Source organism: Sebastes umbrosus, chromosome 17 (genome assembly GCF_015220745.1).
Source record: "Sebastes umbrosus isolate fSebUmb1 chromosome 17, fSebUmb1.pri, whole genome shotgun sequence".
Classification (NCBI taxonomy): Eukaryota; Metazoa; Chordata; class Actinopteri; order Perciformes; family Sebastidae; genus Sebastes; species Sebastes umbrosus.
This window is the reverse complement of record NC_051285.1, coordinates 20,698,337-20,723,282: the sequence shown is the minus strand read 5'-3', so window position 1 is coordinate 20,723,282 and position 24,946 is coordinate 20,698,337. Positions and strand designations below refer to the sequence as shown.

The following is a 24,946-nucleotide window of genomic DNA, read 5'->3' as shown; positions in this document are numbered from 1 at the left end:
AGTCCTGCCTTTTCTTCTGTAACGTGGTGATGTCACCAAGTAACACAATTGAATAACACCTGCCTAGCAGCTAGTTTGGCACTAGCCAAGCTCAAACAAATCTAGTTAGAGCGGAGCTGGAGCGGAGTCCGAAGAGTTTGGTACGGTTGACCAATCGTTTCAGACGGAGGCCCTGTTCAGACCTGAGTGATGGGATCACAAGTGGACAGCTTTAAATACATCTGTTCACACCTTGCATTAGAATGCGTCTCCAGAGAACACTTGTGATCTGATCTCACTTCCCTCGCTCTACATGCAAATAGCAGCAGACATTGTGACGTAATATTACAGGAATGTCAGTAGTAATATCCTTCATATTTGTGAATTTGGGTACATTTTGGGTACATTTAAAGCTGTCCACTTGTGATCAGATCACTCATACCAGGGTGAAAAGAGGTGCTGCATCATAGCCGGTAAGAAAAAAATAATGTTTTTTTAACATTAAAGCATGTAAACATGTTCTAGTAGAAACCCAAAATACAAGTATGCACCTAAAAATAAGCATAATAGGTCCTCTTTAAACACACATATGGATAACGGTCTCTGGTGTCACCTGCAAATGACAACTAACAGTTTGTAGTCAACTAACCAGCATCATCGTCATCGTCCATCTCCCCGTTGAGCTCTGATGTTTTCACGAGCCGAGCTTCCATCAACTCCATCTCCTGTGATTCCAATTGTTTCTTCATGGCGTCAAACTTAGCCTGGAATGCACACATTCACACACCACCGTCAAAACAAGAGCTTGTCAGTCACACTGACATTGGAATTTTTTTTTTGTAAATATTATGACGTGTGTTTATATCTGTGTGTGTGTGCATATGTGCCTGTAGATCCTTCATGTCCTTCTCCAGGCGGAGTCTCTCTGAAGTCTCAGTCTCCAGCAACTGGGATGCCGACTCGCTGGTGCTCCTCTCATCAGCCAGTTCTGCTGACAAGTCTGAGATCTGGACACAAACACACACACAGACACAGACAGGGTGTAATACAAACCTACAAAATACTTGCCACCGTTCTTGTACAAAGTAAGAAATGAAAGAGTTTAACTCCCAGCATGCATTGCCACAGGCGAAGGGACCCACCCTGCTCTCCAATCGATCCGTGTTCAGTCTAAGCTCATTCCGCTCCTTTTCCACCCTCTCGAGCTTCGATTTCTGCTGCTGTATCTCCTCCTGGAGCACAGAGAACACAGCTATATGGGTTGTGTGTAATGTTACAGGTAAAACTGTGAAATATTAAGTATTACTGTACGAGAGACATCAAAAATGAATAGCAGGAAGTTCCATGCTGCAGTGGCAGGTAGTGCATCTTTACAGTGGACTGTCTAACTGAGAGGGATCTATTGGGTGGGGTGCATCGCACAGAAAAAGGCCTCCTCACGTCTTTGCCTCGCATCTGCTCCTCGGTGAGTTGGACCTTAATGAGGGGCTGGACTGTGGTGAAGAGCTTCCACCATGGCCAGTCCTTCACGCCGCGGTTCTTCTGGATGTTTTTCTGGAGGCAGCGGATTGCAAGATCCTGAATCTAAAACACAGACATACACAGATTGAGTGAATGGTAGTGTAATATTACTATTACAGTACCTGTGAAATGATCTTCTAATAAAAATAAGTGCTTCATAATCACTGCTGGTTTACTGCTGCAATGTGTTCAGTACATGGTGTTAAAGAGGACCCATTATGCTTTTGTGCTTTTCCCTTTCCTTTAGTGTGTTATATTGTTTTATGTGCATGTAAAAGGTCTGCAAAGTTACAAAGCTGTAAGTCCACGCTAAAGGGAGTTACTCTCCCCCACTTGGTGATGTCACCAAGTAACACATTTGCATACTACCTGCCTAGCGGCTGGTTTGGCACGCCCTCATACAAAGCTAGTTAGAACGGAGCTGGAGCAGAGTCCAAAGAGTTTGATTTGTTTGACCAATCACAACAGAGTGGGCCAGCTGACCAATCAGAGCAGACTGGACTTTTTTGGTGGGGGGGAGCTCAAACAGAGTGTTTCAGACAGGGGAGTGAAAAGAGGTGCTTCAGCACAGCCGGTATGAGAAAAGAAAAGCATTTTTTTAACATTAAAGCATGTAAACTAAGGCTGTCAATCGATTAAAATATTTAATCGAGATTAATCGCAAAGTAATCACACATTTTTTATCTGTTCAAAATGTGCTTTAAATAGGGATTTGTCAAGTATTTAAGTGGGCAAATATGCTTGCTTTATGCAAATCTATGTATATATTTATTATTGGAAATCAATTAACAACACAAAACAGTGATAAATATTTTTCAGAAACCCTCACAGGTACTTCATTTAGCATAAAAAAATATGCTCAAATCATAACATGGCAAACTCAAGCCCAAAAGGCAACAACAGCTGTCAGTGTGTCAGTGTGCTGACTTGACAATGATTTGCCCCAAACTGCATGTCTGTAAAGGGGAGACTCGTGGGTACCCATACAACCCATTTTCATTCACATATCTTGAGGTCAGAGGTCAAGGGACCCCTTTGAAAATGGCCATGCCAGTTTTTCCTCACCAAAATTTAGCGCAAGTTTGGAGCATTATTTAACCTCCTTCCCGACAAGCTAGTATGACCAGGTTGGTACCAGTGGATTCCTTAGGTTTACTAGTTTCATATGCTGCCAGTGTCTTCACTCTAGCTTTCAAACCCAAAAACAGCTACAACCTAAAAATCGCAAGTTGCGTTAATGCGTTATAGAAATTAGTACATGTTCTTTCATGTTCTACATATTCTAGTGAAAATAGGCATAATAGGTCCTCTTTGAATGCAGTACATGAAGACAGATAATGTCATGCACAGATATCACAGGACAGCAGTGTCCAGATGTCCATGAAACAATGCCAGAAATTAAAGAAAATCTGAAATACTCAGTGGAATAAAGTGACAGAACTCATCTACTGTTGCCATACCATCCTCGCCACCGATGAGCAATATTTGAAAAACATGTCATCCCTCATCCTCATGTTATATTGCCTGTGTATGGGCTCTCACAGCTGACCCAGGACTTGCCAGCCTCCTCTGGAGACTTTCTGCAGAGCGTGTTCCAAGGCTTGGAGCTAATTTTTGATTAATTAAATCAAACATGTTGGCAGCTAATTCCAAGTATTACACGATTTCCATGCTGCTTATGCATGAGGCTCTCCAGCAGCAGCAGATTACGGGCAAACCCAATTAGAGCGATGCAATTCTCAGCATCAGGTACATTTCGCCCTGAAGGTACTCTCTATGACCAATTAGGATTTGTCACACAGTGAAAGCCTTAACATGAAGCAAAATGCAGCAGAAGATTTAAACGGGTCTCACTTGTCATATTTAGTCTAAGATGAATAGAAAAACAAACAAAAGATTATACTGCGTGAACACCGTGGATAAACATTTTTGGTGTTCGCGTCACATTAAGAGGGTGTGACAGCTGTGAGACGGTGTGATGTGAATTAAGGTTTGTGAGCCAAGATTAAGACAAAAGCGTGTTTTCCATTCTCTTCCTCAATGTTCTACATTTCCATTAGAGTTAAACATGTGTTTTAGTGTGTGCGCATGTATATGTATGCAGGCGTGTTTGTGTATATGTAAGACTGCGATATATGACTGCAGCGCCGCCTGATGTCACTTTGATCCCACTTTTGAAGCAAACACTTATATGTTCAAGGGATTTCTTCAACATAAAATAATGTCTTGCTAAAGGACAGCGGCTCTGATTACATGCATTTTGCCTAATAAGGAACCTATTGGTCCGTCATGCCTGGCTAATATCATTATCATGATCTTATGAAATGATGTTTCAATGCTGAAATACAAACAAATTTTCCACAAAAGCTTGATTGGGTTCAGTCAGATGGCTGAGAGGACTACTCATAATTTTGTTGAGTGGTCTTTCATGCTTTTAGGTTGTACAAAGTGCATGAAGGGCTTGTTTTGTACATGGAGAACAAAACGCTGTGCAGTGGTTCAATTGGACAGATAATTGAAAGGGCAGAAAGAGACAATGATCCCTCTGAGCAACAGTTCAATACGAATAGAAGAAATCACCAGTTCACTGGTAATAAAAAAAAAAGCTGAGCATCAAAATGTGTACAGATTGAAATAGAAACAGGTTCCTGTTTCAGTGTCAAGTGCACAATAATGCAGCTTTTAACAAGCTTGAATTAACAAGTGCGTTGCTTTAGCGAAGGTATTCTTTAAACTTCACAATAGAAACAGAAGGTTAGTCTAGGGTTAGCATCAGGGCTGTCAAAGTTAACACGTTAACGCAAATTCGCTTTAACGCCACTAATTTCTTTAACGCATTAACTTGCAACTTGCAATTTTTAGGTTGTAGGGGCTCAGTTTTTAAGGTATCTAACTATCTAAAGCAGGGGTCTTCAATTTTTTTTCAGGCCAAGGACCCCCAAACTGATGGAGAGATGGAGCAGTTACCCCCTACTATATATATTGTATAAAATTGTGTTTTATATTAAACTGGGCCTAGTGCCATGTATAAATGTACCTTGTTATTGTGCATTCAATACTAAGCTATTCAAATAATACACAGTTTCATATATTCATGTTTTTATTTTAAACATGTGCAAGGTACAGTGAGTAGATCAATTGTAAAAAAAAAATTAAAAATTAAAAAATTAAAAAATTAAAAAATTAAAAAAAATAAAAATTTAAAAATTTAAAAAATTAAAAATAAATAAATAAATAAAAATAATAATAAGAAAATTTCGAGACCCCCCTGCAGGACCTCTGATCTAAATAAATGTATCTCATACCAATGCAGAGCCTATCCACGCCTTTACAGTGGGAGGTATTCATGTTTCTTCGATATGGAACTGTGGGTTTGCATGTTTCAAATGAAGAGATATACTGTATATATGTATCTCGCTGTCTGATAAAGATATATATATAATTCAGTGAGCACTGTTGCAATGAATAGGTATGGTATTACTAGGCTAAAACTAGCTTATGATTGCTGCTTTACACTGATTTCAATGTAAATAACAAAAGAAAACATCTGTAGGGTACCTGAAGGACAAACCTCCCAGTACGGTGAGTGCCTGCTGAGGCAAAATAACAGACTTTCAAAATGTCACGTTGTCCCCTTGAGGAGACAGTTGAAAGAGGGGGGAAAAAAAACAAGAAAAATTATGGTTTTGTCATTTAATGTCACATGGGCTTGGCAGAGCTTCACAAGGTTAACATGCCAGGGAATATCAATCAAGGGAACTTGTGACTATCTGTCACATCCATATACATCATCCAGCAGGTCACCAGAACTCATCGGGCACTGCTCCGGAGGCAAAGTATCATCTCCTGTACCTGCTAAGACTGGCTACTTCAAAACAGTGCAATAGGCAATGGAGCCCTATCAATATTCACAAAGGGATAACGGGGTAACGGCAAAGGCGCAAGTGGATGTTATTATGTGATGATTATTCTAAGATTGAACCGCAACACACTCTGCAAATCACGGAGAGAAGGGGAGATGAAAATCGCTCCACAGCCCTGCTTCTGTTCCATTACTCCGGTGGCGACTAATTGAATCAGGAATAATATAAGCAGAATGAGATTCAGCGGGGAAGAATAGTCTTTCAGGTTATCATTGCAAGGACAGACGGTGTACCACACATGTGACAATTGAATAGTAATGCATCTAGCATACTGTGGTTGCTTGAACAGCTGTAAAAAAAAAAAGGGAAAAGCAAGGGGAAGAAAACTAGACTCTTCACTTCTGATTTCTGTTGAGAAATTCACATTTTCACATCTCAGTCTGACACTTGACTGCAGATACTGACCTAATAATAATAATAAATGCTTAGATTTCTACTTTTTCTAGGCTACATATGATAAAGACTGGAGTTTAATGATGCATGATCAGAATATTCCAATGCAGTGAATACCTGCACCAAGCTGTGGCCAGCACTAAATCTGAATAGTCCGTGTACTGTATGTTTAGAAGCATGAGATATTGCTCGGCCTGAATGTCTTTTTTTTATAATCCAAATATCTTATCAGTCATCTGTTGTCGTCTCTGATATTATTATACATTTTGTTTTTAGTTTTTTTTCAAGTGAGCTTTATTAAAGAAGGGTTTTAAATTGTAAGACATGAGAACTCATTTCTTTTCATTTAAGAGAAACAATGCGAATATAACAGATGGTATCCAACATAAAATAAAACAACAGTAACAAAATGTATATGTACAGACTGTTCTCATACACTGTTCATAGCTATACCTAAAAAAGTAATGCACTGTAATTTGTATATACGCCGCAAAGGACCGGAGGACACAAGATTTTTTTCAGATTACCTGTCTCATGCACTACTGTCAGGATATAGTGACTGTTTTATAAAAAAAAACTTTTTGTTAATCATATTTGCTCCATTTCCACCCACTGCAGCTTTTAGTAACGCCATTTAACGCTATTTTAACCCAAACCACGATCTTTTCCTAAACCTAATTAAGTTGTTTTGTTGCCTAAACCTACCTATGTTGTTTCCTGTGAAGACGGAGGTTTATTTTGAAAAGACTGTGTGCATGTAACGTGCGTAAATTGATAGTGTTGCTGGACGTTCGTAACGTGTTGCTGGATATTCGTAGGAAAACACAAAAAATGACTTTTTGTAAGATATCATACGAACTATAGAATGAGGATACATCGACTCTTAAAAACACCAACCCTCCCTCCTTCCCTTCTGCTCAGTGTGTAGTATATGACAAAAAAAGTTTGCAATAGAAAATTATAAAAAGAAAAGGTGAAAAGTAATAATGGACAGTTGACTAAATGAGGAGTGTCCTCCATGGGTTGTTTCTTAAGTAACAGATGAGGGGCAGTCAGATCTCCCTGAATTGTGACTCTCTATTATTCAGAGAGAACCTTATCTTTCCAAGGTAAAGGATATCGGCCATTTAATTGAGACACAGCTTAAAAGTGAGAACTTCCTTCTTCTTCCAGAATGTCATAACTAATGTTTTAGCTTTAATCAGACCATATAAGAAAGAAGTTGCTGCTGGGCTCTTTTTAAGTTCCCAGATGATAAGGTATTTAAAACTATACTGTGGGAATGACTAAAAGGACAATTTCATAATGAGAAATGACATAAGAATCACCTTGAGACTTTTTTTTTTTTAGCAAATTTATTAGTTATAATAAGTTACATTTAAAGGAATACGATTTGGGGGAAAACACTGGATCTGTCCAAAAGTAACAAAATTTGCATACCAGTCCTTTTTAAGCTCACTAATTAACACATTATATCTTGTTTGTTTACACCATACAAAAACCTGTAAAAAAAAAAGTGTAAAATCGACACATGTTGAGGTTTTACGGGGGGGTTATGTGCTAGATTAATTCTGGGTCCGGTGCAGTCACTAAGCGGACTTTGTTACAATCTGCCAGAACCAGGCTGATTGTTTGATCCTGTTTCAACTGTTAATGCTAACCTAAGATAACCAGCTGCTGGCAGGTAGCTTCATTTTGACTAGTGATGCAAAACCAAACCATAACCGTTCACTGATGTACAAACTGAACCGTGGGCTTGTTGAACCGTTGCACCACCACTATTAAATACAGGCTTGCTAATTATTTGATGAGTTGCCAGAGACATAGAAAACATTATCTGAACATAGGCCTACTTGACCATTAAGTACCGGGCCTTATTTCATGTATGAAATCAGTGTTATGGCTTCATATATATATAGAAATATCATTAATTACTATCAAACAAACTACCTATTTATATGTTTTGGAGTTCAAACACATTGGAAATGGTTATGTTTTTCATGTCCTTAATGTGTAAAACAAACCGAAACCAAAAAAAACGCAACAAAAAACGATCCATGGGCTTGTTGAACCACTAATATTTATCATACGAACATGACAACATGGCATCATCTGTCTCTCCGCAAAATATTATGTATAGTTCCAAAAATGTTGAAGTATTCCTTTAAAGATATGTGAGAGATATTTTGTGTTCCCTGCTGTATAGAGATTGAATTGAATTAACTGATTTTGTGAGGAAAAACTGGGTTATGGCCATGACAGTTACATGCATAATCATGTGCACAGTTTAAATAAGCATCTATAAATCTACGGTCACATCCAGTCGCATCCATAATTGTAGGTTACATCTTACCTAGCCATCCATTGAGTTTAAGAGCAACGTAATTACAAGATAAAATGAAAATAAAGCCATCTTTCTATTATAGATGCATTTGTAGGAGATAGGGGGCACCCGGGGGCAGAGGGAAAAAGACTGCCTCTTTGCTAATGACTTTTGTAATTGCACAGTTGCCTAGCAATTTTGAACGGTTCCTCGCTGTTGATTTACTTCAAGTTCTCGCAGATTATGAACCACCGTGCTCTTAGCCTGCTTCACTGTGTGAATAATGACCTTTGAACTTAATAAAGAACATACATTGGCCTCTCTTGACTCGCCGTTTTCAACCAACGTCCATTACTCTTATGGTAAAAACAGAACAGAAAAGAGAGCTGTAATAAAAAAAAAGGTCATATTGATTTTGCTTATTGCAAAAATGACAATTTCAATAGTTTTACCGGCATCATACACAAGATATCTACACATTAACAGCGTGTCACGCTGGATGGAGAGCAGCGATGTTGATTCGGTTTCTGCTGCTTCATCACTAGCCAGCTGAGGCGGCACATTCACTTAAATAGTAATCACAGAAAGGGAGAAGGACTGCGGGGCTCCATACATCACAAGAGGACATGTATGAGGTCCAGAGAGATGGACCCATCACATGCTGGGAGAAAAATGGAAGATAGGAGGAGCAGATGGCCGTGTGAGTCAGCAGTATGTTTGACAGGGGAAAGCAGTTTGATAAAACGCCACAGAAATGGATGTGTCGCAATGAAACGTCCCCCTGGGAGAGCTGATTGGATGGATTACGGAACAGGAGGTGAATAGGGGGGCAATAGATTTAGAGCAAATTTATAATTAGCTGATGATTTACAGCAGAGCGGGTTAGATCTACCCAAAGAGCAGAGCAAACGGGCACTAAAATTAGCTCAGAACAAGGAACTCTCAACTTGTGGTGGAGTCCTACGCAACACAAGGCCTTTGGGGCTCACATTCTTCACCTACTTTGTTTTGAAAAAAGAGCTAAGCTGCTAAATGGACCTTGATACATTCTTTGGTCGATTTCACAAGTCTCAGATTTATTTTTGCATTTGTAACTTGAGTCTTATGTATTAAAGTAAATCCATTTGATTTTCTCTCATTATAATGATCCTCTTTATATTACTGTCTCACAATCAGCTTTCATCTACCTATTAATTTGTTAGTGCTTATCTTATTATAATATTATGTATTTCTTTTCTTTTTGATCATTATTATTATCATCTTAATTCATGTATTTTCCACCCACTTATTTGCTTACCATTAGTATTAGTATTAGTATTAGTAATATTAGTAGTAGTAGTAGTGTTATTATTATTTTTAATTTGTCCGTTTGTTTGGCTATTTAATTATTTATTTATTATTCTTCCTTCTTTTTTACCCCTCATGTAAAAATACTGCTTTTGGATTTACATATGATGATTATGTTCTTTGTTTTAGTCATTTATAATGTATGATGAAATAAGTTTGTAACTTGGAGAATAAAGTAGATGATTAATTGAGTCAATAAATAAAAAGTAAATCGTATGATTGTCCATAGTTAATTGCAATTAATCGCACATTTGTATCTGTTCAAAATGTATCTTAAAGGGAGATTTGTCAAGTATTTAATACTCTTATCAACATGGGAGTGGGCAATTGGCTTGCTTTATGCAAATGTAAGGAAATATTTATTACTGGAAATCAATTAACAACACAAAACAGTGACAAATATTGTCTAGAAACCCTCACAGGTACTGCATTTAGCATAAAAATATGCTCAAAATAACATGGCAAACTCAAGCCCAACAGGCAACAACAGCTGTCAGTGTGCTGACTTGACTATGACTTGCCCCAAACTGCATGTGATTATCATAAAGTGGGCATGTCTGTAAAGGGGAGACTCATGGGTACCCATAGAACCCATTTTCATTCACATATCTTGAGGTCAGAGGTCAAGGGACCTTTTAAAAATGGCCATGCCAGTTTTTCCTCGCCAAAATTTAGCATAAGTTTGGAGCGTAATTTAACATATTTTGCGACAAGCTTGTATGACATGGTTACCGGTAGATTCTTCAGGTTTTCTAGTTTCATATGATGCCAGTATCTTCACTCTAGCTTTAAAACTGAGCCTGCTACAACCTTGTGTTAACCCTTGTGTTAAAGAAATTAGTGGCAAATTTGCGTTAACGCGTTATCATCGCGTTAACTTTGACAGCCCTAATTTTCTCTCATTCAGATGATTTGGATGTGATAGTTAATACAGTGTAGATGACTTGGTGTTTTGGGCTTAGACTGACTTTACGTCTCGCCTACCTTCCTCTTCTTGAAGGCTTGCCGTGCCAGGTAGCCTCGACAGGCGGCTTGGAACAGGGTGAGGTTACGCTTGGTCTGCTCATCCCTCTGTTCCTCCAGCTTAGCCAAGGTGCCAGCTCTGAAGAACAACTAGAACAAAACACAAACACACACACACACATAAAAAATCAAATTAAACTCATTAGCACAGGATAACATTATTGAGCGATTATGTAATGCTTATTTTAGCCGGGGGGGAAATTGGATTTAGAGGCCCTGCTTTCGAGAAAAAAACATAAAACAGAACTGATTTAAAAAGTAAATAAGTGCACTGAGGCAGCAAATCAATAGGAGGCAGTGTAATCCACGGACAAGTGAGTCTTATCTAAGTAAGAAAGCTGTGATTAAGTTATTATCTCGGACAATCAGCCTTGTCTTGTTTCTAATCTGGGCCAAAGGTAAAACACAGGTAAACAGCTAATGTAAAGCAGATCACGTCACGGCCCGTCTATACTGTACCTCAGAGGGATTAGGCACTGTGAATGCATTCCACATATAGCGAGCCATTAACATAGATGGATGACGGACTGTCTCCATCCAAGGTCTCTCTCTCTACACATACAAGTCCCAAATGCCTTCTAAATTACCAAATCCATATGTGATTTGTTAACAAAGCAGAAGCTGGAAATGATGGAGCAGCTTTAAGTCTGCAAACCAGCAGGGAGGAGTGATGCATTCAATGACATCGGTGAATATTACTTTTCAAATTGCTTGAGCAGAAGCTATTTGTCATCATCAGAGGCATATTTTTTTAGACACGTGGCTTTCTGTCAAAAGCCGTGCGGTAAGGTTACACGGGGCCGGCGTAATTGGCATGCGAGTTGAGACAGGTTGCTAGGATGCCACTGGAATGCTTTGTGAATGGCCAACTGTGCTTGTCTACTTCGGAGCCCATTTCACACTCCATGTGAAGCTGCCTCAAAACCATTCTCGTGTCATGTGTTTTTAAAAACGGGGGCCCTGTACGGCGCAGCCATATCTGGGAGCATGAGTTCCTACATTATTGTCTCCTTTGATTTCCTTCTTGGCTGATGGCCACTTTCCCGGCTGATAGGATTAGACCTCAGTGTGCCAGGCAAGTGTTTACTGTGATTACTTCACAACGGTCATGGGGAAAAACAAAGAGGGCCATCAGTTGCGAGAATTTGCTCTAATGACCTGAAAAGAAAGAGAGAATTGCGGTGCAGGGTGGAGAAAACGCCTCTCGGGTAGCCACCGGTGGCTAACGACACTGGAAGGAGGGGGCAAGGCTTGGAAACGCTCCAAAAAAAGGATGACAAACAAACCTCAAAGAGGGACAGGTGTAATGAAAGACACACTCCCCCCAGACAGCGAGTGTCTTTTTAAGTAGAAAAATACAAGGATATAAAAGGAGCCTTGTACCGCAGCTCTGTGCTTTGAGCTTTGAGAGGAGACGAAGCTGGCGGAGATTCACAGCAAAGGTTTATTCAATCATTTTAAAGCTGTTTTAGTTTTGTTTGAGATGCGGTGGCGTTACTTACCCTACTGAGACCCATGTGGTAGCTGCTCTTCTCCAAATCCAAGGACTCCAGTAGCTCCTCCACGGCCTGGGTAAAGGCACACATGTACACAAACACACACTTTCAACTGCTGCTGGAAATCCAGAGGGAACTTCTACTGACACCGCAACACTTCAGTAGTCCACAGTTCCCCTAAGTTGCCATGCTGAACTAATGGTACAGTGCAGTTTCCCCCCGTCTTTTTTCTCACATCCATTCCCAGCTGGATTGTGTTTTTGAAAGTCAGTAAGCACGGGAAAAGTTTGAACCTCCCAACCACAAACCAATTACAACTTGTTCCCCCCCCATAATCCACCAGCTCTTGGTGCATTCCTCATGACCCCCCTGGTGGCCCTCTTGCAGCTTTGAACACATGTAGCCGATGCAGAGGGTGCACCATCAGCCAGCCCGGAGCCTCTCCCTGTCCATCTACCCGCCTGTATACTGTAGGTGTATTGTTGTCTCAGCCTCCAGCCTGAAAGACCACATCTAGATTACACCAGGAGAGGTTTGCCATCGAGCACTGAGGGGCTTTTGTTTGTTGGCGTTTCCACAGAAACTCAGCCACAAAACATGGACACAGGGGAAAAAGAGCTTTCTCTCCCTTAACCCAATTCTTTCACTCTCTCTCTCTCATTTCTCTTTAGAAACAAACTTTTTCTCTCCACTGCACTTCAACCAGGGCTTCTCCTGCAGAGGACCAATGCACCAACATTATTCCTAACTTTAAAACAAAAGCACTAAAGATGTAAAAGCACCGGTACTGTCAAAACAACAGGGAAAAATCCTTGGCATCCTATAGTTTCCAATGCCCAGATTACAAAACCCGATAAGTACATCTTCTTGAATGGTATTTTGTAGCTTTGAACGCAGCGAGGCACTTTCTAAGCCACACTAGCGATCTGCCTCTCTAACAGGCATGATACTGATAAGGTTAAGTTGATTAGATCATTACAATGGCTCTGATGAATGAGGGGTTTATTTCTCTGTCAGCTGACTGCTGACAACTCAGGGCCAGATGTAATGAAGCTGCCTCTTCACAACATTAATCTTCACTGTGCTCGGGCCCCACTGGCGGAGCTGCGCGTCCTCCTCTCTCGCTGATTGACTCACTCTCTTCTCGTCCTTCACTATGTAATTCCTCCCGTGCTTCTTGGTGAGGTGCGGCGCCAGCACGTCGAAGCGTCGTCGGAACTCGGAGAACACCATGTGATCGGGGTAACCTGTGAAGGACGGTATATCGAATAACAACATTAGATTAGATATTTTGTGAAGTACCCTATGAAAAAAAGGTCTATACCTTTACTTTAGTGTGAGTTAGGCAGCCTCCTCACCTTGCCTGTAGATCCGGAGAGCATCCAGCAGCTTGGAGCCACGCAGCTGAGCGCGGAGCAAGGCTACATCTAGCTGCATTAAGCCGGGATCTCCAGCCTCCCCTTGAGCATCACATTCCCCTCCTTTGAACAGGGATCCGCTCAGAGCCTTGAGGGCATCTGCCTTGGGCAATATGCAGTGAACAAAGTGAATCCTGGACCTCCGCACCATGTCGAGGAGAGCATCCTGGGAAATACAGAGCAGGGTTAGGGACTCCGATGCAATATCTTCCATATTCATCAGTAGCCTAGCTTCTTTACTAAAAGCAAACCAAATGCTATGCATACTGTTTCTGACATGCACACTTTACAATTTTACATTTAGTAAGAATTTACGGCGAATTTGAGTTTTAATAGCCACATGCAGGTTAAATCTGCACGATTGCTGTTGTCAAGCACTTAAAGGGGAACTACGCCTACTTTCAAAATTCATACATGTTGTTCCCATGGTTGAAGACAGTCCAAAAAACATTAGTAAACATGAACAACTCTCACCCAAATTCAAAAACTAGAGTGCGAAAACTCAAACTTGTGATTTCATAGGGTATAAAGTGTGGAGCTGCTCCACAGACAATGAATAGGGAGAGATGTTCTAGATGACGCTGAGAGCATCCAGGGAAATGTTCTGAGTATATGGGAACATTTTCTGTTTCACAACTTGAGAGCACTACAATATAATAAAGCTCATTTGGGTATAAAAAAAGAAAACAAACATTCTGTGGGTCCATAAAATCAGTCTTCCAATCATTGTCTATGGAGCAGCTACAGACTTTATACCCTATGACATCACAAGTTTGAGACTTACCTCTCTGGTTTCTGGCTTTGAGAGAGAGTAGCTCATGTTCACAAATATTGATTGAACTTTACTAGGCCATGGAAATAACATAATGGAATTCTTAATTTCACTATTTAGTTCCCCTTTAAGAGCTCAGTAACTCTATGACAACACTGAAAACAGATATAAATAAAACATTTCAATTGATCATCTCAATTTGTAAAGTCTAACTTTAAGTGTATGTGTGTTTCTTTATCTCTCAGTTTTTACCAATTTTTGTTGAGAAATACACACATTTTCATGTCCTTCTGGAAATTTTAAACACAATCTAGAATTAAAGATCTATATGTACATGTACATATTTATACTGCCTCTACGAATACTATACAAAGGGTTATTCTGGTATTGTGTGTTGTTTTAGCTTGTCCTCTCATGTGGTTATTTATGCTATAATTCTAAGTATCAGGTTTGGGGAGCAAACAGCCCAGTATTCCTGGGCATTATTATATTGGACACCTCACAGTTAACATCCCAAACCGTATTTTAACCATCATTTATTTGCCATAGCAATGCCATGTGCAGATATTGTAGAAAAAAAATTGGATGGCATTGGATTTTAAAAAGACATTGTCTGTGAACACAATCCAGAGTTTTGTAGAAGCGTTTTCATATATAAAAACATAGTTCCATCCTCTCCTCTCACCACTTGAAGCTTTATCTGGATGCACAAGGACTTCTTCTTGATAGCAGCCACCCCCGTGGTAAAGGTCTTCCTCATGCTAGTGGCCCGCCGCAAGGACAGCTGGGAAACACCCTCGAGGCCCGCAATGGAACCGGACAGAACAGTGGCTCCCGCCGCTCGGCTCATGAACAACGCGCTGATGATCTTCCTGCAAGAGATGCACTACTTCAGCCTAAAAGTTTTTGTAAAAAGTAATACTTCATATGATAACCCACCCCCTCCTCCTCTTCAAGCGTGACTCTTACTTCTGGGAGTCCTGCAGCAGGTTCGTAGCATTGCTAGACGCAGGATTCTGCTTGGCGTAGTTCAGCCACCCGCAGGCGTCATACTCCACCCAGTCGGTCCCATGGCTGTGGCCCAACAGGAAGTGATGATCCTTTTCGCTCTTCAAGAGGAAAGTGTGACCTGATGTAAATGTAGGAGGTGGTGTGAGATTGTACAAATGCAGAGAGATGAGAAAAATGAGAAGTCTTCCTTCAGGAGTTTAGGAAAGTGTTTATACAGTCTGCATGGAGGGTTTATCAAAGATTCATCTTGTCTTCATTACTCTGGTACGCACAGGCTGTCGCAAACCTACATAAACTTTACGGATACAGTGTGATAACAAAAGACAATCTGTTCCCAGCCTAGTTGTTCATGTGGCAGACTATGAAAAAGAAATCTGGCCTATATAAAGAGTAGGAACGAGAAGCTTTCAGCTGTTGTTGTTGTTGTTGTTGGAAGGCTGAACCAACACTTTTCATGAGTTCTATAGGATCATTTCTATAAGCTGTAACCTTGGCAAGCAACAGTAGTCAACGTTGCCAACAACATGCACATAAAGGATTTCTATGACTCTTCTAGAGTCAATCTGTCAGATAGTGCTTTGTGTACGTTATATTATATCCAGATGAAGAGCCTATTCTCCGTGATACAATACAGTTTACTATGGCACAAAACAACAGAGAGGAAAGTTCACACCAAGCACCATGTTATTGGTTTGGAAACATCATTAATACTAATATAAAGTCAATTATATTTGGATTAAATATTCACATAAGCTTTTTATTTAACCGTCTGAGACCCGCGGGATCGCGGGAGATCCCGACCGACTTAACTGTCTTTCATAGGCTGTAGCAGGTTCAGTTTTAGAGCTAGAGTAAAGATACAGATATCATATGAAACTACATATGCATTGGAATGCATTGATAACAACAATGTCATAATAGCTTGTTGGGAAGGAGGCTAAATAACACTCTGACCTCAAGATATGTGAATGAAAATGAGTTCTATGGGTACCCACGAGTCTCCCCTTTGCAGACATGCACACTTTATGATAAGCTCATGCAATTTGGGGCAAAAACCATGCAGTTTTGTGAATGCAGTATAAATGTGTTATTTTTGCCTCTTCTAAAATGGTGTGTTTGAATATATCTGCATACTGGGGTCCCTAAACAGTGTTGGAATTGCATAAATTGGCTATCACTGTAAAGCTGAGACTCTTGTGGATCCAATGAGCCCTCTGATTTCATGTGTTTTTTATCTGCCATTGTATTCATGTGTGATGATAATAATCCCAATAGTAGCCTTTTCATTGTAGTGAGATTTTTTTTAAACTTGACCTCACTGTATCAAATTATCTGTGGTTACCTCTAGGATAATCACAGCCTCATGAAACTTTACAACCACAAACTAGAGACCTAGAGCATTCAGAGGATGGATGGCTTCTAGCTAGATTGACAATAAGACAATAATCTGAGCAGTTTCCAGAACAGAAGTGCTCGCCATCCAATCGCAGAAAAATGCAATTCTTGCAGAAATCTCCAAATGTCAAACGTTTTTGATACCAAATCACAGCATGGCATTTTCTATGGTGTTCCTAAAGGTCTTGGTGTCTTAATGTGGTATTTTGGAGAGATTATTGATCATTTTTATCAATTGTCGAGGTGTAAAAAATTGTTAAATTTAGCAGCAAATCTGTGTAACAAATGGTGTCAACAAAATGTATGAGACATAAGTGAGCACGGGAATGGCCATCATGCATCTATCATAATGTTCTTAGCCCTTTATACACTTTAACTATTTATTTTAATTCATTCATTTATTCATTCATGTTCTGATTAATGACTAGAACAATTTAAGACAGTGCTGAACTGCATCTCAAATTAATCTATAAAAATAAGTCTATTGTGGATCTCTGAGGGTTAAAAGATACACTGGAAAATCTTCAAATAAGAATTGTCAGTCCATTTCTTCACAGTAAAGGCAACTAGAATGCTTGTGATGTGTTGTATTAGTTTAACGGTGAGTGTATGTGTGCGTGTGTTTGTCCTCTCCTTGCCTTTACTCTCGCCCTCAGCAGGTCCGTAGTAGCTAAAGAGGCGTCCCAACAGGGTTTCCTCCGACCCCCCGGGCTGCAGCGCCTCCTCCTCCATCAGCCACAGCAGGCCCCGTGCCTCATCTGTGCGCACCGTCCGTACCTGTCGAATAAACACACAGCCGCACACGTGCAAAGGTCATAGCTCCTTAGTGTAATCATTGTGCGGACACAAAATGTTCTGTTTTACCTTTGGGAACAATGGCACATGAGTAAAAAAAGACTTTCTCAAAAAAATTAGCTGACTGCCACAATCACTGTACCTTTAGTTTACTTTTCATATTGACTCAAAAAAGATGATCTTATATAGCAAACAAAGCACCATGCCACAAGGACATTGAGCTTGCTTTAGCTATTTAATGGGAACACATTGATGAATCAGAGGGTATTGTTTATCCACCTCCGAGGTACTCCAAAAATAAAATACTGCTACTTTTGAAAGATTCAGAAAATTATCCTTCAAATGCTGAGGGCTGGCCTCTAAAGTCAGTGTTTCCTTAAAGGTACAGTGTGTGGGATTTGGCGGCATCTAGTGGTGTGGTGTACAGAAACATGGCGGTGCAACATAACGGACTCCCGCTCACCCTGGATCACCAGCTCACTATGTAGATATGAAGGGCTCATTCTAAGCTAACAGAAACACAATGAGTCTTAGTTTCAGGTGATTATACACTAATGAAAACATAGTTATTAATTTTATATTCCATCTCTATAACTAGATCCCCCAAAAAGTTACACACTGTTCCTTTAAATATTCTGTTCTACTTAACATCAGTAAAAGTAGCGTGCTGCGCGGTACTGTATGTTTTTCGAGCCGGTTGTGACAGGTCTGATGATAGTAATACCAGCATCAGAAATTAAAGTTTCAAAAGCATTTGTGGTCTCTGACTGCACCCTCCAGCAATTGCTGCGATAATGGCATAATCAATTTAGCTTTTCCTTCTAATCCAAATGGAAACAAAAAAGAGCTCATGAATACGGAGAGTGGCGGGGGGAAAGGGATTAAAAAGTAATACAATTAGTGTTCCAATTAGTGTGTGAACACAGAGGAGAAAATAAAACCCACTCCAGCATTGATGATCACTGAACAAGTGCATGGAAAACGTTTTTGTGGTGTCCATGTTTGATACCAAATGAGTTCAAAAAATTATAAAAGCATACTTTTTTTTTTTTTTTTTTTTTAAAGGGGCCAATTATCAGGTTCATACTTGTATTTTGGGTTTCTACTAGAACATGTTTAATGTTCTAGTAGAAAAGCCCAGTCTGCTACAATTGGTCAGTTGGCCCACTGTTGTGATTGGTCAAACTTTGTTGACGGCATGTCAAACTAGCTGCTGGGCAGGTATCATGCAAATATGTTACTTGGTGAAATCACCACGTTATGGAAGAAAAGCCAAGACTTCATGCAAGGCGTTTCAGGCCGTGTTTGAGTTCCTGCCCCCCCGGAATAGCCCGGTCTGCTCTAATTGGTCAGCTGCCCCACTCTGTTGTGATTGGCCAACCGAACCAAACCCTTCGGACTCCGCTCCAGCTCTGCTCTAACTAGCTTTGTTTGAGAGTGTGTCAAACTAGCCGCTAGGCAGTTATTATCCAAATGTGTTACTTGGTGACATCACCATGTTACAGAAGAAAAGGCGGGACTTCAAGCAAGGCAGGCAGTTCAGGAGCAGTGTTTCTCCCTTTGTCGTGGACTTTGGGCTTTGAAACCTTGATTTTACATGTACCAAAAAAAGGAAAGCGAAAAAGCACAAACGCATAATAGGTCCCCTTTCAACTTTCGTCACAGTCCTAAGTTTAAATGATGCACTTTTTTGTCCAAAGACATTTAGAATAAGCCACTGTTGTTTTGTGGATGACAACAAGCTCCGGGGAGAACGATCTCCACACTGAAGTAGCCAGCTCGGTTGGCATGGCTGATGCCTGAATCCATCCGGGGAGCTTCGGGAACCAAACTCACAAAACCAAAAACAGTTTTTAGCGACTATCAGGAAGTCACACTGGAGACATCCTTATCAGCAGTGCACACTGTGCTGACTTCAAATACAACACAGAGTATCAGTTTGGAGGAGACATATGACAACTATGTGGCTTGCAATGAATTGAGCATTAAGGCTGTTTGCGATAACGGACATCTGAGCAACAACAGCAGGAAAAAATATATATGTGAGTGAAAGAAAATCTAGGATCAAAATGTCTTTTCATTCTCTTTAGAGTTGACTTTAGAAATGACTTTGAAGAATCAGTGTTTCCCCCCCCGCCCCCTTTGGTTTTTAGTGTGATGCACTACAGTTCAATGCTTCTGATGACATTCCCATTAGAGTGTGGACCCTTTAAAAAGTAAAGCACTCAAACTAAACACATTGGAATTATAACAGTTGTGAGCTATGGCTCTCTAAACTCTGCCATTTCGGTTTCCATGGTGCAGATCACGGGCTGCAGAGGCCAAGCATCGATTTTCTTTCTTGAAGTCAATTCTATAACCTTTCTTTTCCGGCTCCTACCCTCTCGTTTGAGCCTCTGCCAAACACCTTTCAATATTTAAAAACTCACACAAAGAAAACTTCTGATGCTAAAAGATGATGTTTATTGTTGAATAAAAAAAAGGGTACCCAGAGATTCAGACTGTGTGAAAATAGATCATGAAAGGGATGCAAGTCTCTGAGGTGTTTCTGAGAAGCATTCCAAGGCAACGCCAGATTTATGCATGAAAATATCCAGAAATCTGAGCCAGAAATGAAGGCATGAAAACATATAACTTACCAGCGCTTGGCTTGAGGCTTGGTCTACCACTGCTACAGACAGGGATGTGCTGGGCTCTGTGTCATCTAAAGCGAGCTCTATGCTCTCCTGGAGGAAGACAGGAAGATTGACAGACTCTTTAATGACTTGTGATGGTGCTAAATAAAAGAAACAAGAGATGTAAATAGAGTTATTGCTTTTTGGAAGCATGCATATAAAAGAAACCGACAAAATAAATTGCTTAGATTATTATCTTGGAATCTTATTTAAAAAGACACAGACTTTCAGCATGCTGGCCAGTTTAGAGGCCTGGGTTAAAGTCATTCTATGGACATAGGCAAATATATTTAATCAAGAGGGGTCTTATATTCATGATATGGTAATATAGATGATCTGGGGTAAAACTGTCCTCTGTTTGTGCAGTTGGATGGGATGTTTCTCAGAGTGCGGAGCCAACTGTCCCTTTTCCAGGAACCCAGGAAACTATGGAACCACACTGTGCATTCCAATACTACCATACTATTTAGTATGCCAGAAAAATATTTAGTATGTCCAAATGCATAGTATTTCAATTGCAGTATGCCAAAAATACCAGGATGTCCTACTATATTCGATCGCATTTTGCAGTATGCAAACCAGCATGCTTTTCTGACTATTCTGACCCACAATCCTCTGCGCAGTGGAGCGTCAATGCTTACATTCCTCTGATTTCATGTGTTCTTTACCTACCATCTTAAATCCTTAATTTTAAGTTTTTAGTTTCTGTGTAAATTTGAATATGCCTGGCTGAACAACCATGTGCCGCCCTCTTTGTTTACCTTTTCTTTTTTTTACACCTCCAGGCTTCCCCTGGTAACCGTGGTAACCCTGTGTTTAACATCACAATGCTATGAATTGTGGGTAATTTCCTCAGGCAAACTGCAGAAATCCGGACTTACGGAAAGTGTTCATAAAAGGCTCAAAATGTCTGTGAGAGAGACGTCAAGGACTTGACAATTTGACAGTGGGATAGCCCTAAACCCTCACGGACTTTGCGAGTGTGGACATTGTTATTGGGCCTGTGTCCCAATTGTATACATAATGCATCCAACAGTACATACTTTGTAAGGGCAGCTGCAGAATGTACTAAAAGTAAAAAGAAAAAAGTATGCAATTTGGAATGCACTAAACCGTTTGACCGCAAAATCCTGTTTTGGTCATAGTTCCTGTCCCTAAAAACATAACCATGGTCTTGAGGTAGTAGTTTCAGATTACCCAGGAACATTGGTGAGTGGTCAAACACAACCCTGATCCCATGCTGCCATGTGACCGAATGTGAATGTTAACTGATAATCCACTCAGACCAGGAGAACATTTGTATTTCATGAGACAGGTGCGTAGGAGAGGGACGAATAGATCAACAGTTGCAAACAAAATCCCACACACAGGCAAAAAAATTATGCCAGATGAAGGTCTAATACCGAAACGTTGCAATCAAATGTACTTTTTCAAGTTAGACAGTGTGCAGGATTTTGTTTGCAACTGGTAGCCCACTACAGGGAGTCCCAAGTGGAGCTTCAACGATTAATTGATTAAAGTTGACAGCAAACAGAATATTAAAGCTTCAGTAGGCAACAAGTTTTGTGCATCATGGGCAAAAATTAATTAACATAATAACCTTTCAGCATATTGTAATTCAAGTGTTCTGAGAGAAAACTAGACTTCTGCACCTCCTCATAGCTCCGTGACGGAAGACTTTAAATCAATCACAGGTCATTTCAGAGAGAGAGTGCTCCTATTGGCTGTTATCCGGCTGGTGGGAGGTGCTTGGTATTTCCTCAGCTGATCTCAACACGGCTGCCGGGTCACAAACTTTCTCATTTTGCAGCTAAACAGTGCACTACAAGATGTTTCTGAAAATATTTGAGGCGAGAAATAGGCACTACAGTAACAGATTATTGATTCATATTTGATCAGCGCTGCCTAGTTTGACCGTTTGGTTGGAGATCGCGAGTGATTGACAGCTGCTCAGAGACGGCAAGGCTCAAGCTCGGCTCTGATTAGTTGTTTTCCTCCAGTCTGTGAAATTTTAAAAAAGTGAAAAGAGGGACATGATTTTTCTCAGATTACCTGTCTCATGCAATACTGTCAGGATAAAGTGACTGTTTTATAAAAATAACTTTTTTTAATCACATTTTCTCCAATTCTACCCACTGCAGCTTTAATAGGATTTAATAGGGATAGCTACCGATAGCTACTCAGGAAAACAAATGTGCCATCCTCTTCCTGTTTTGGTTGCGCAATGGTTGATGCACTTCCTTTGTGCTATAAATTGAGCCTTCATTTTTCCGGGACATCGTACCCGTTGGCGGAGTGAGGAACCAATCTAAACGCCGATGGTGTCATTATTATTCGATAGCCATTACACTGTGCAATCAAACTCTCTCAAAATTGAGGATTTATTTTATCTTTATGATATATGACATCTTTGAGTTTTGGAGCGTTGGTCTGACGAAACACATTATCAACACTATAATGGACATTTTTCACTATTTTCTGACATTTTATAGACGATTAAACAGAAAATATAATTGTCAGATTAATTGATACTAAAACATAATTAGTAGCCCCAGGTGCTGGACGTTCTCCAGATGAGACAATAGTGGTCCCACCACTATGCACACAGTCATCCAAGTCATTTAAAACCCTGATTCCCCTTCATCACAGAGGGGCGGCCCAACGGTGTAGGCAGCCATAATAATCCCCAAGATTTTCATGGATATTGAAATGAAAAAAACAATGGCATATTAGATGTAAGCAAACTAAAAGCCACAACAAATCTATTATAATAACAACAAGGTTTGGCATTTACTAAGACTGTTTTCCCTATACTCTAAAATATTTCATTACTGTTGCAGATAATAACATTTCGGGGACAAAAGTGGAAATAAATACAGGAAATTACCTTCACCAGAGCAAAACAGGCTTATGAAGCAGCTCACGGTGACAAAGTGCAGGCGGCACTAGGAATGTGGGGAAATGTCGGCGGTGCTAATAGTGCGGCCGTGACAGATGCCAGTGTTCCAGTTGACAGTGTATGTGAAGTAGCCTAAATTGTTTTTTGTTCTCCGCTGTGTGCAGAGGATATACAAAAAAACTATCCGCGCAGTTGCAACAGCATTTAAATCGAAATATAAAGCGTGTGCCTGTTGTGCGCATCACAGTTTAACCTGCCTGTCACTGCCATTGTCGATACCGCGTGCTGCGTTAAATGAGTTTGACCCAGTTTTCAATGACAGTTTCTTGCGAGATGCACTGACGAGAGAGAATTACGCTGCACAGATTTATGCAATACTTCATCATTTCGCTCCAATTCCCTTTCTCCCAGGCAGAGGGTGTGGGTGGGAAGGTGGGTGGGAAATCCCAGGATCCTTGTTCGCATTATTAAAAGTAATAAGATCAAGATTTCTGTTCAACTTTAGTGTGCTATCAGCTGAGTTTTGAATAAGAAGGAGATTTGAGTAATGGATGGGTACATTTATGTTAGTGATGAAAGAAAAACACATCTCTAGTGTTTATCCTTGAATATCTTAGGGATGACTGCGCCCAGTTATAGTGGTCCAGCACTGCTAGACGGACAGAAAAAGAATGGTTCCTTCATCAGGGAGCAACACCACTGCTGTGCAGCTGGGCGTGTCTCCCGAAGGCAGCTGTGAGTGACTTTACTTTGATCTCGGCAGAAGAGGTGAAGACTGGCATCGCTAATGAGAAGGTCCAACACATGAACCGCGTTGGCTTGTCACAGCTAGTGACAGGTGGGAGGGATAGTGTATCAGATGTGTGAACGTGCACACTATTGGAGTTGATATATCAGCAGACAAAGAGAGAGAGAGAGAAAGAGGTAGGAGGAAGAAAGAAGGAGACGGTGAGAATGAGGTTTTGTGTGTGTATGTATGTATGCGCGGCAGTGCATAATGCTTAACCTCTTTATCCTTACCTCTTTGTATCTCTCCAACTCCTGGACGAAGGTGCGCTGGTAGAAGAGGGAATGCAGACGCTCCTGAGTGTAGTTGTGGCACAGGTCCTCAAAGGTCGCGCCGCACTCGCGCTTCGCCAGCCTGGGGTTTTGAGAGCCCGGCGTGTCCACAATGAGCAGAGAGCACAGGGAGTGCTGGCTGGATTTCAAGGCCCTGGAACACACAGGGCAAACACACACACACACACACACACACACACACACACACACACGTAAACACCGAGATACTTGAGACCACATTTTATTGATTGCATTCACTGCATATAACCCTTAGCTTTAACCTTAGCTCTCTGCACCACATCCCTAACTTTAACCCTCACTTAACATAATCCTAATTCTATTCTTATATTTATAAACTATTGTAATTACGAACTGTAAATTGCATATATGAAAACAACCTTGAAAAATGGGAAAAAATAAAGTATGAAAAAAAAATTTAAAAAAATCCTAGTTCTATTTTAAAACCTGAACCCAAGCCCTAAAGTTAAAACAGCATCTTATCCTCCTAAACTACCCATCAAAGCCATTAAAAACCAACTGGACAAAAAACTACAGTTATGTAAAATTGTATTCAAGATGCCAAGATTTAGAAACATATCAAATATATTAAGCAGAATTAAAGGTATTTTTTTTAAAGAGGACCTATTATGGTTATTTTCAGGTGCATACTTGTATTTGGGGTTTCTACTAGAACATGTTAACATGCTTTAATGTTCAAAAAACGCTTTCATTTTTCTCATACCGGCTGTGCTGCAGCACCTCTTTTCACCCTCTGTCTGAAACGCCCTGTTTGTGACATCACTACGTTACGGAAGAAAAGGCGGGACTTCAAGCAAGGCGTTTCAGGCAGTTCAGGAGCAGTGTTTCTGTGGGGGAGAGTAACTCCCTTTGGCGTGGCTTTGTAACTTTGCAAACCT

At 40.4% G+C, this 24,946-nt stretch overlaps 1 protein-coding gene across 18 annotated transcripts in view; it reads right to left on the bottom strand.

Annotated features, from left to right (window-relative positions):
* LOC119476257 (unconventional myosin-XVIIIa-like) overlaps positions 1-24,946 on the bottom strand; it is a 90,537-nt gene that overhangs the window by 32,078 nt on the left and 33,513 nt on the right. For all 18 annotated transcript variants that reach the window (XM_037749623.1, XM_037749618.1, XM_037749619.1 and 15 more), the window contains 13 exons: positions 23,991-24,183; positions 20,036-20,122; positions 17,240-17,378; positions 15,165-15,324; positions 14,881-15,067; positions 13,364-13,589; positions 13,143-13,252; positions 12,012-12,077; positions 10,471-10,599; positions 1,420-1,563; positions 1,122-1,211; positions 867-986; positions 629-743 (listed from right to left, as the gene is read on the bottom strand). In XM_037749623.1, coding sequence (XP_037605551.1) covers positions 629-743; positions 867-986; positions 1,122-1,211; positions 1,420-1,563; positions 10,471-10,599; positions 12,012-12,077; positions 13,143-13,252; positions 13,364-13,589; positions 14,881-15,067; positions 15,165-15,324; positions 17,240-17,378; positions 20,036-20,122; positions 23,991-24,183 — 1,766 coding nt within the window. The remainder of the gene's footprint in view (positions 1-628; positions 744-866; positions 987-1,121; positions 1,212-1,419; positions 1,564-10,470; positions 10,600-12,011; positions 12,078-13,142; positions 13,253-13,363; positions 13,590-14,880; positions 15,068-15,164; positions 15,325-17,239; positions 17,379-20,035; positions 20,123-23,990; positions 24,184-24,946) is intronic.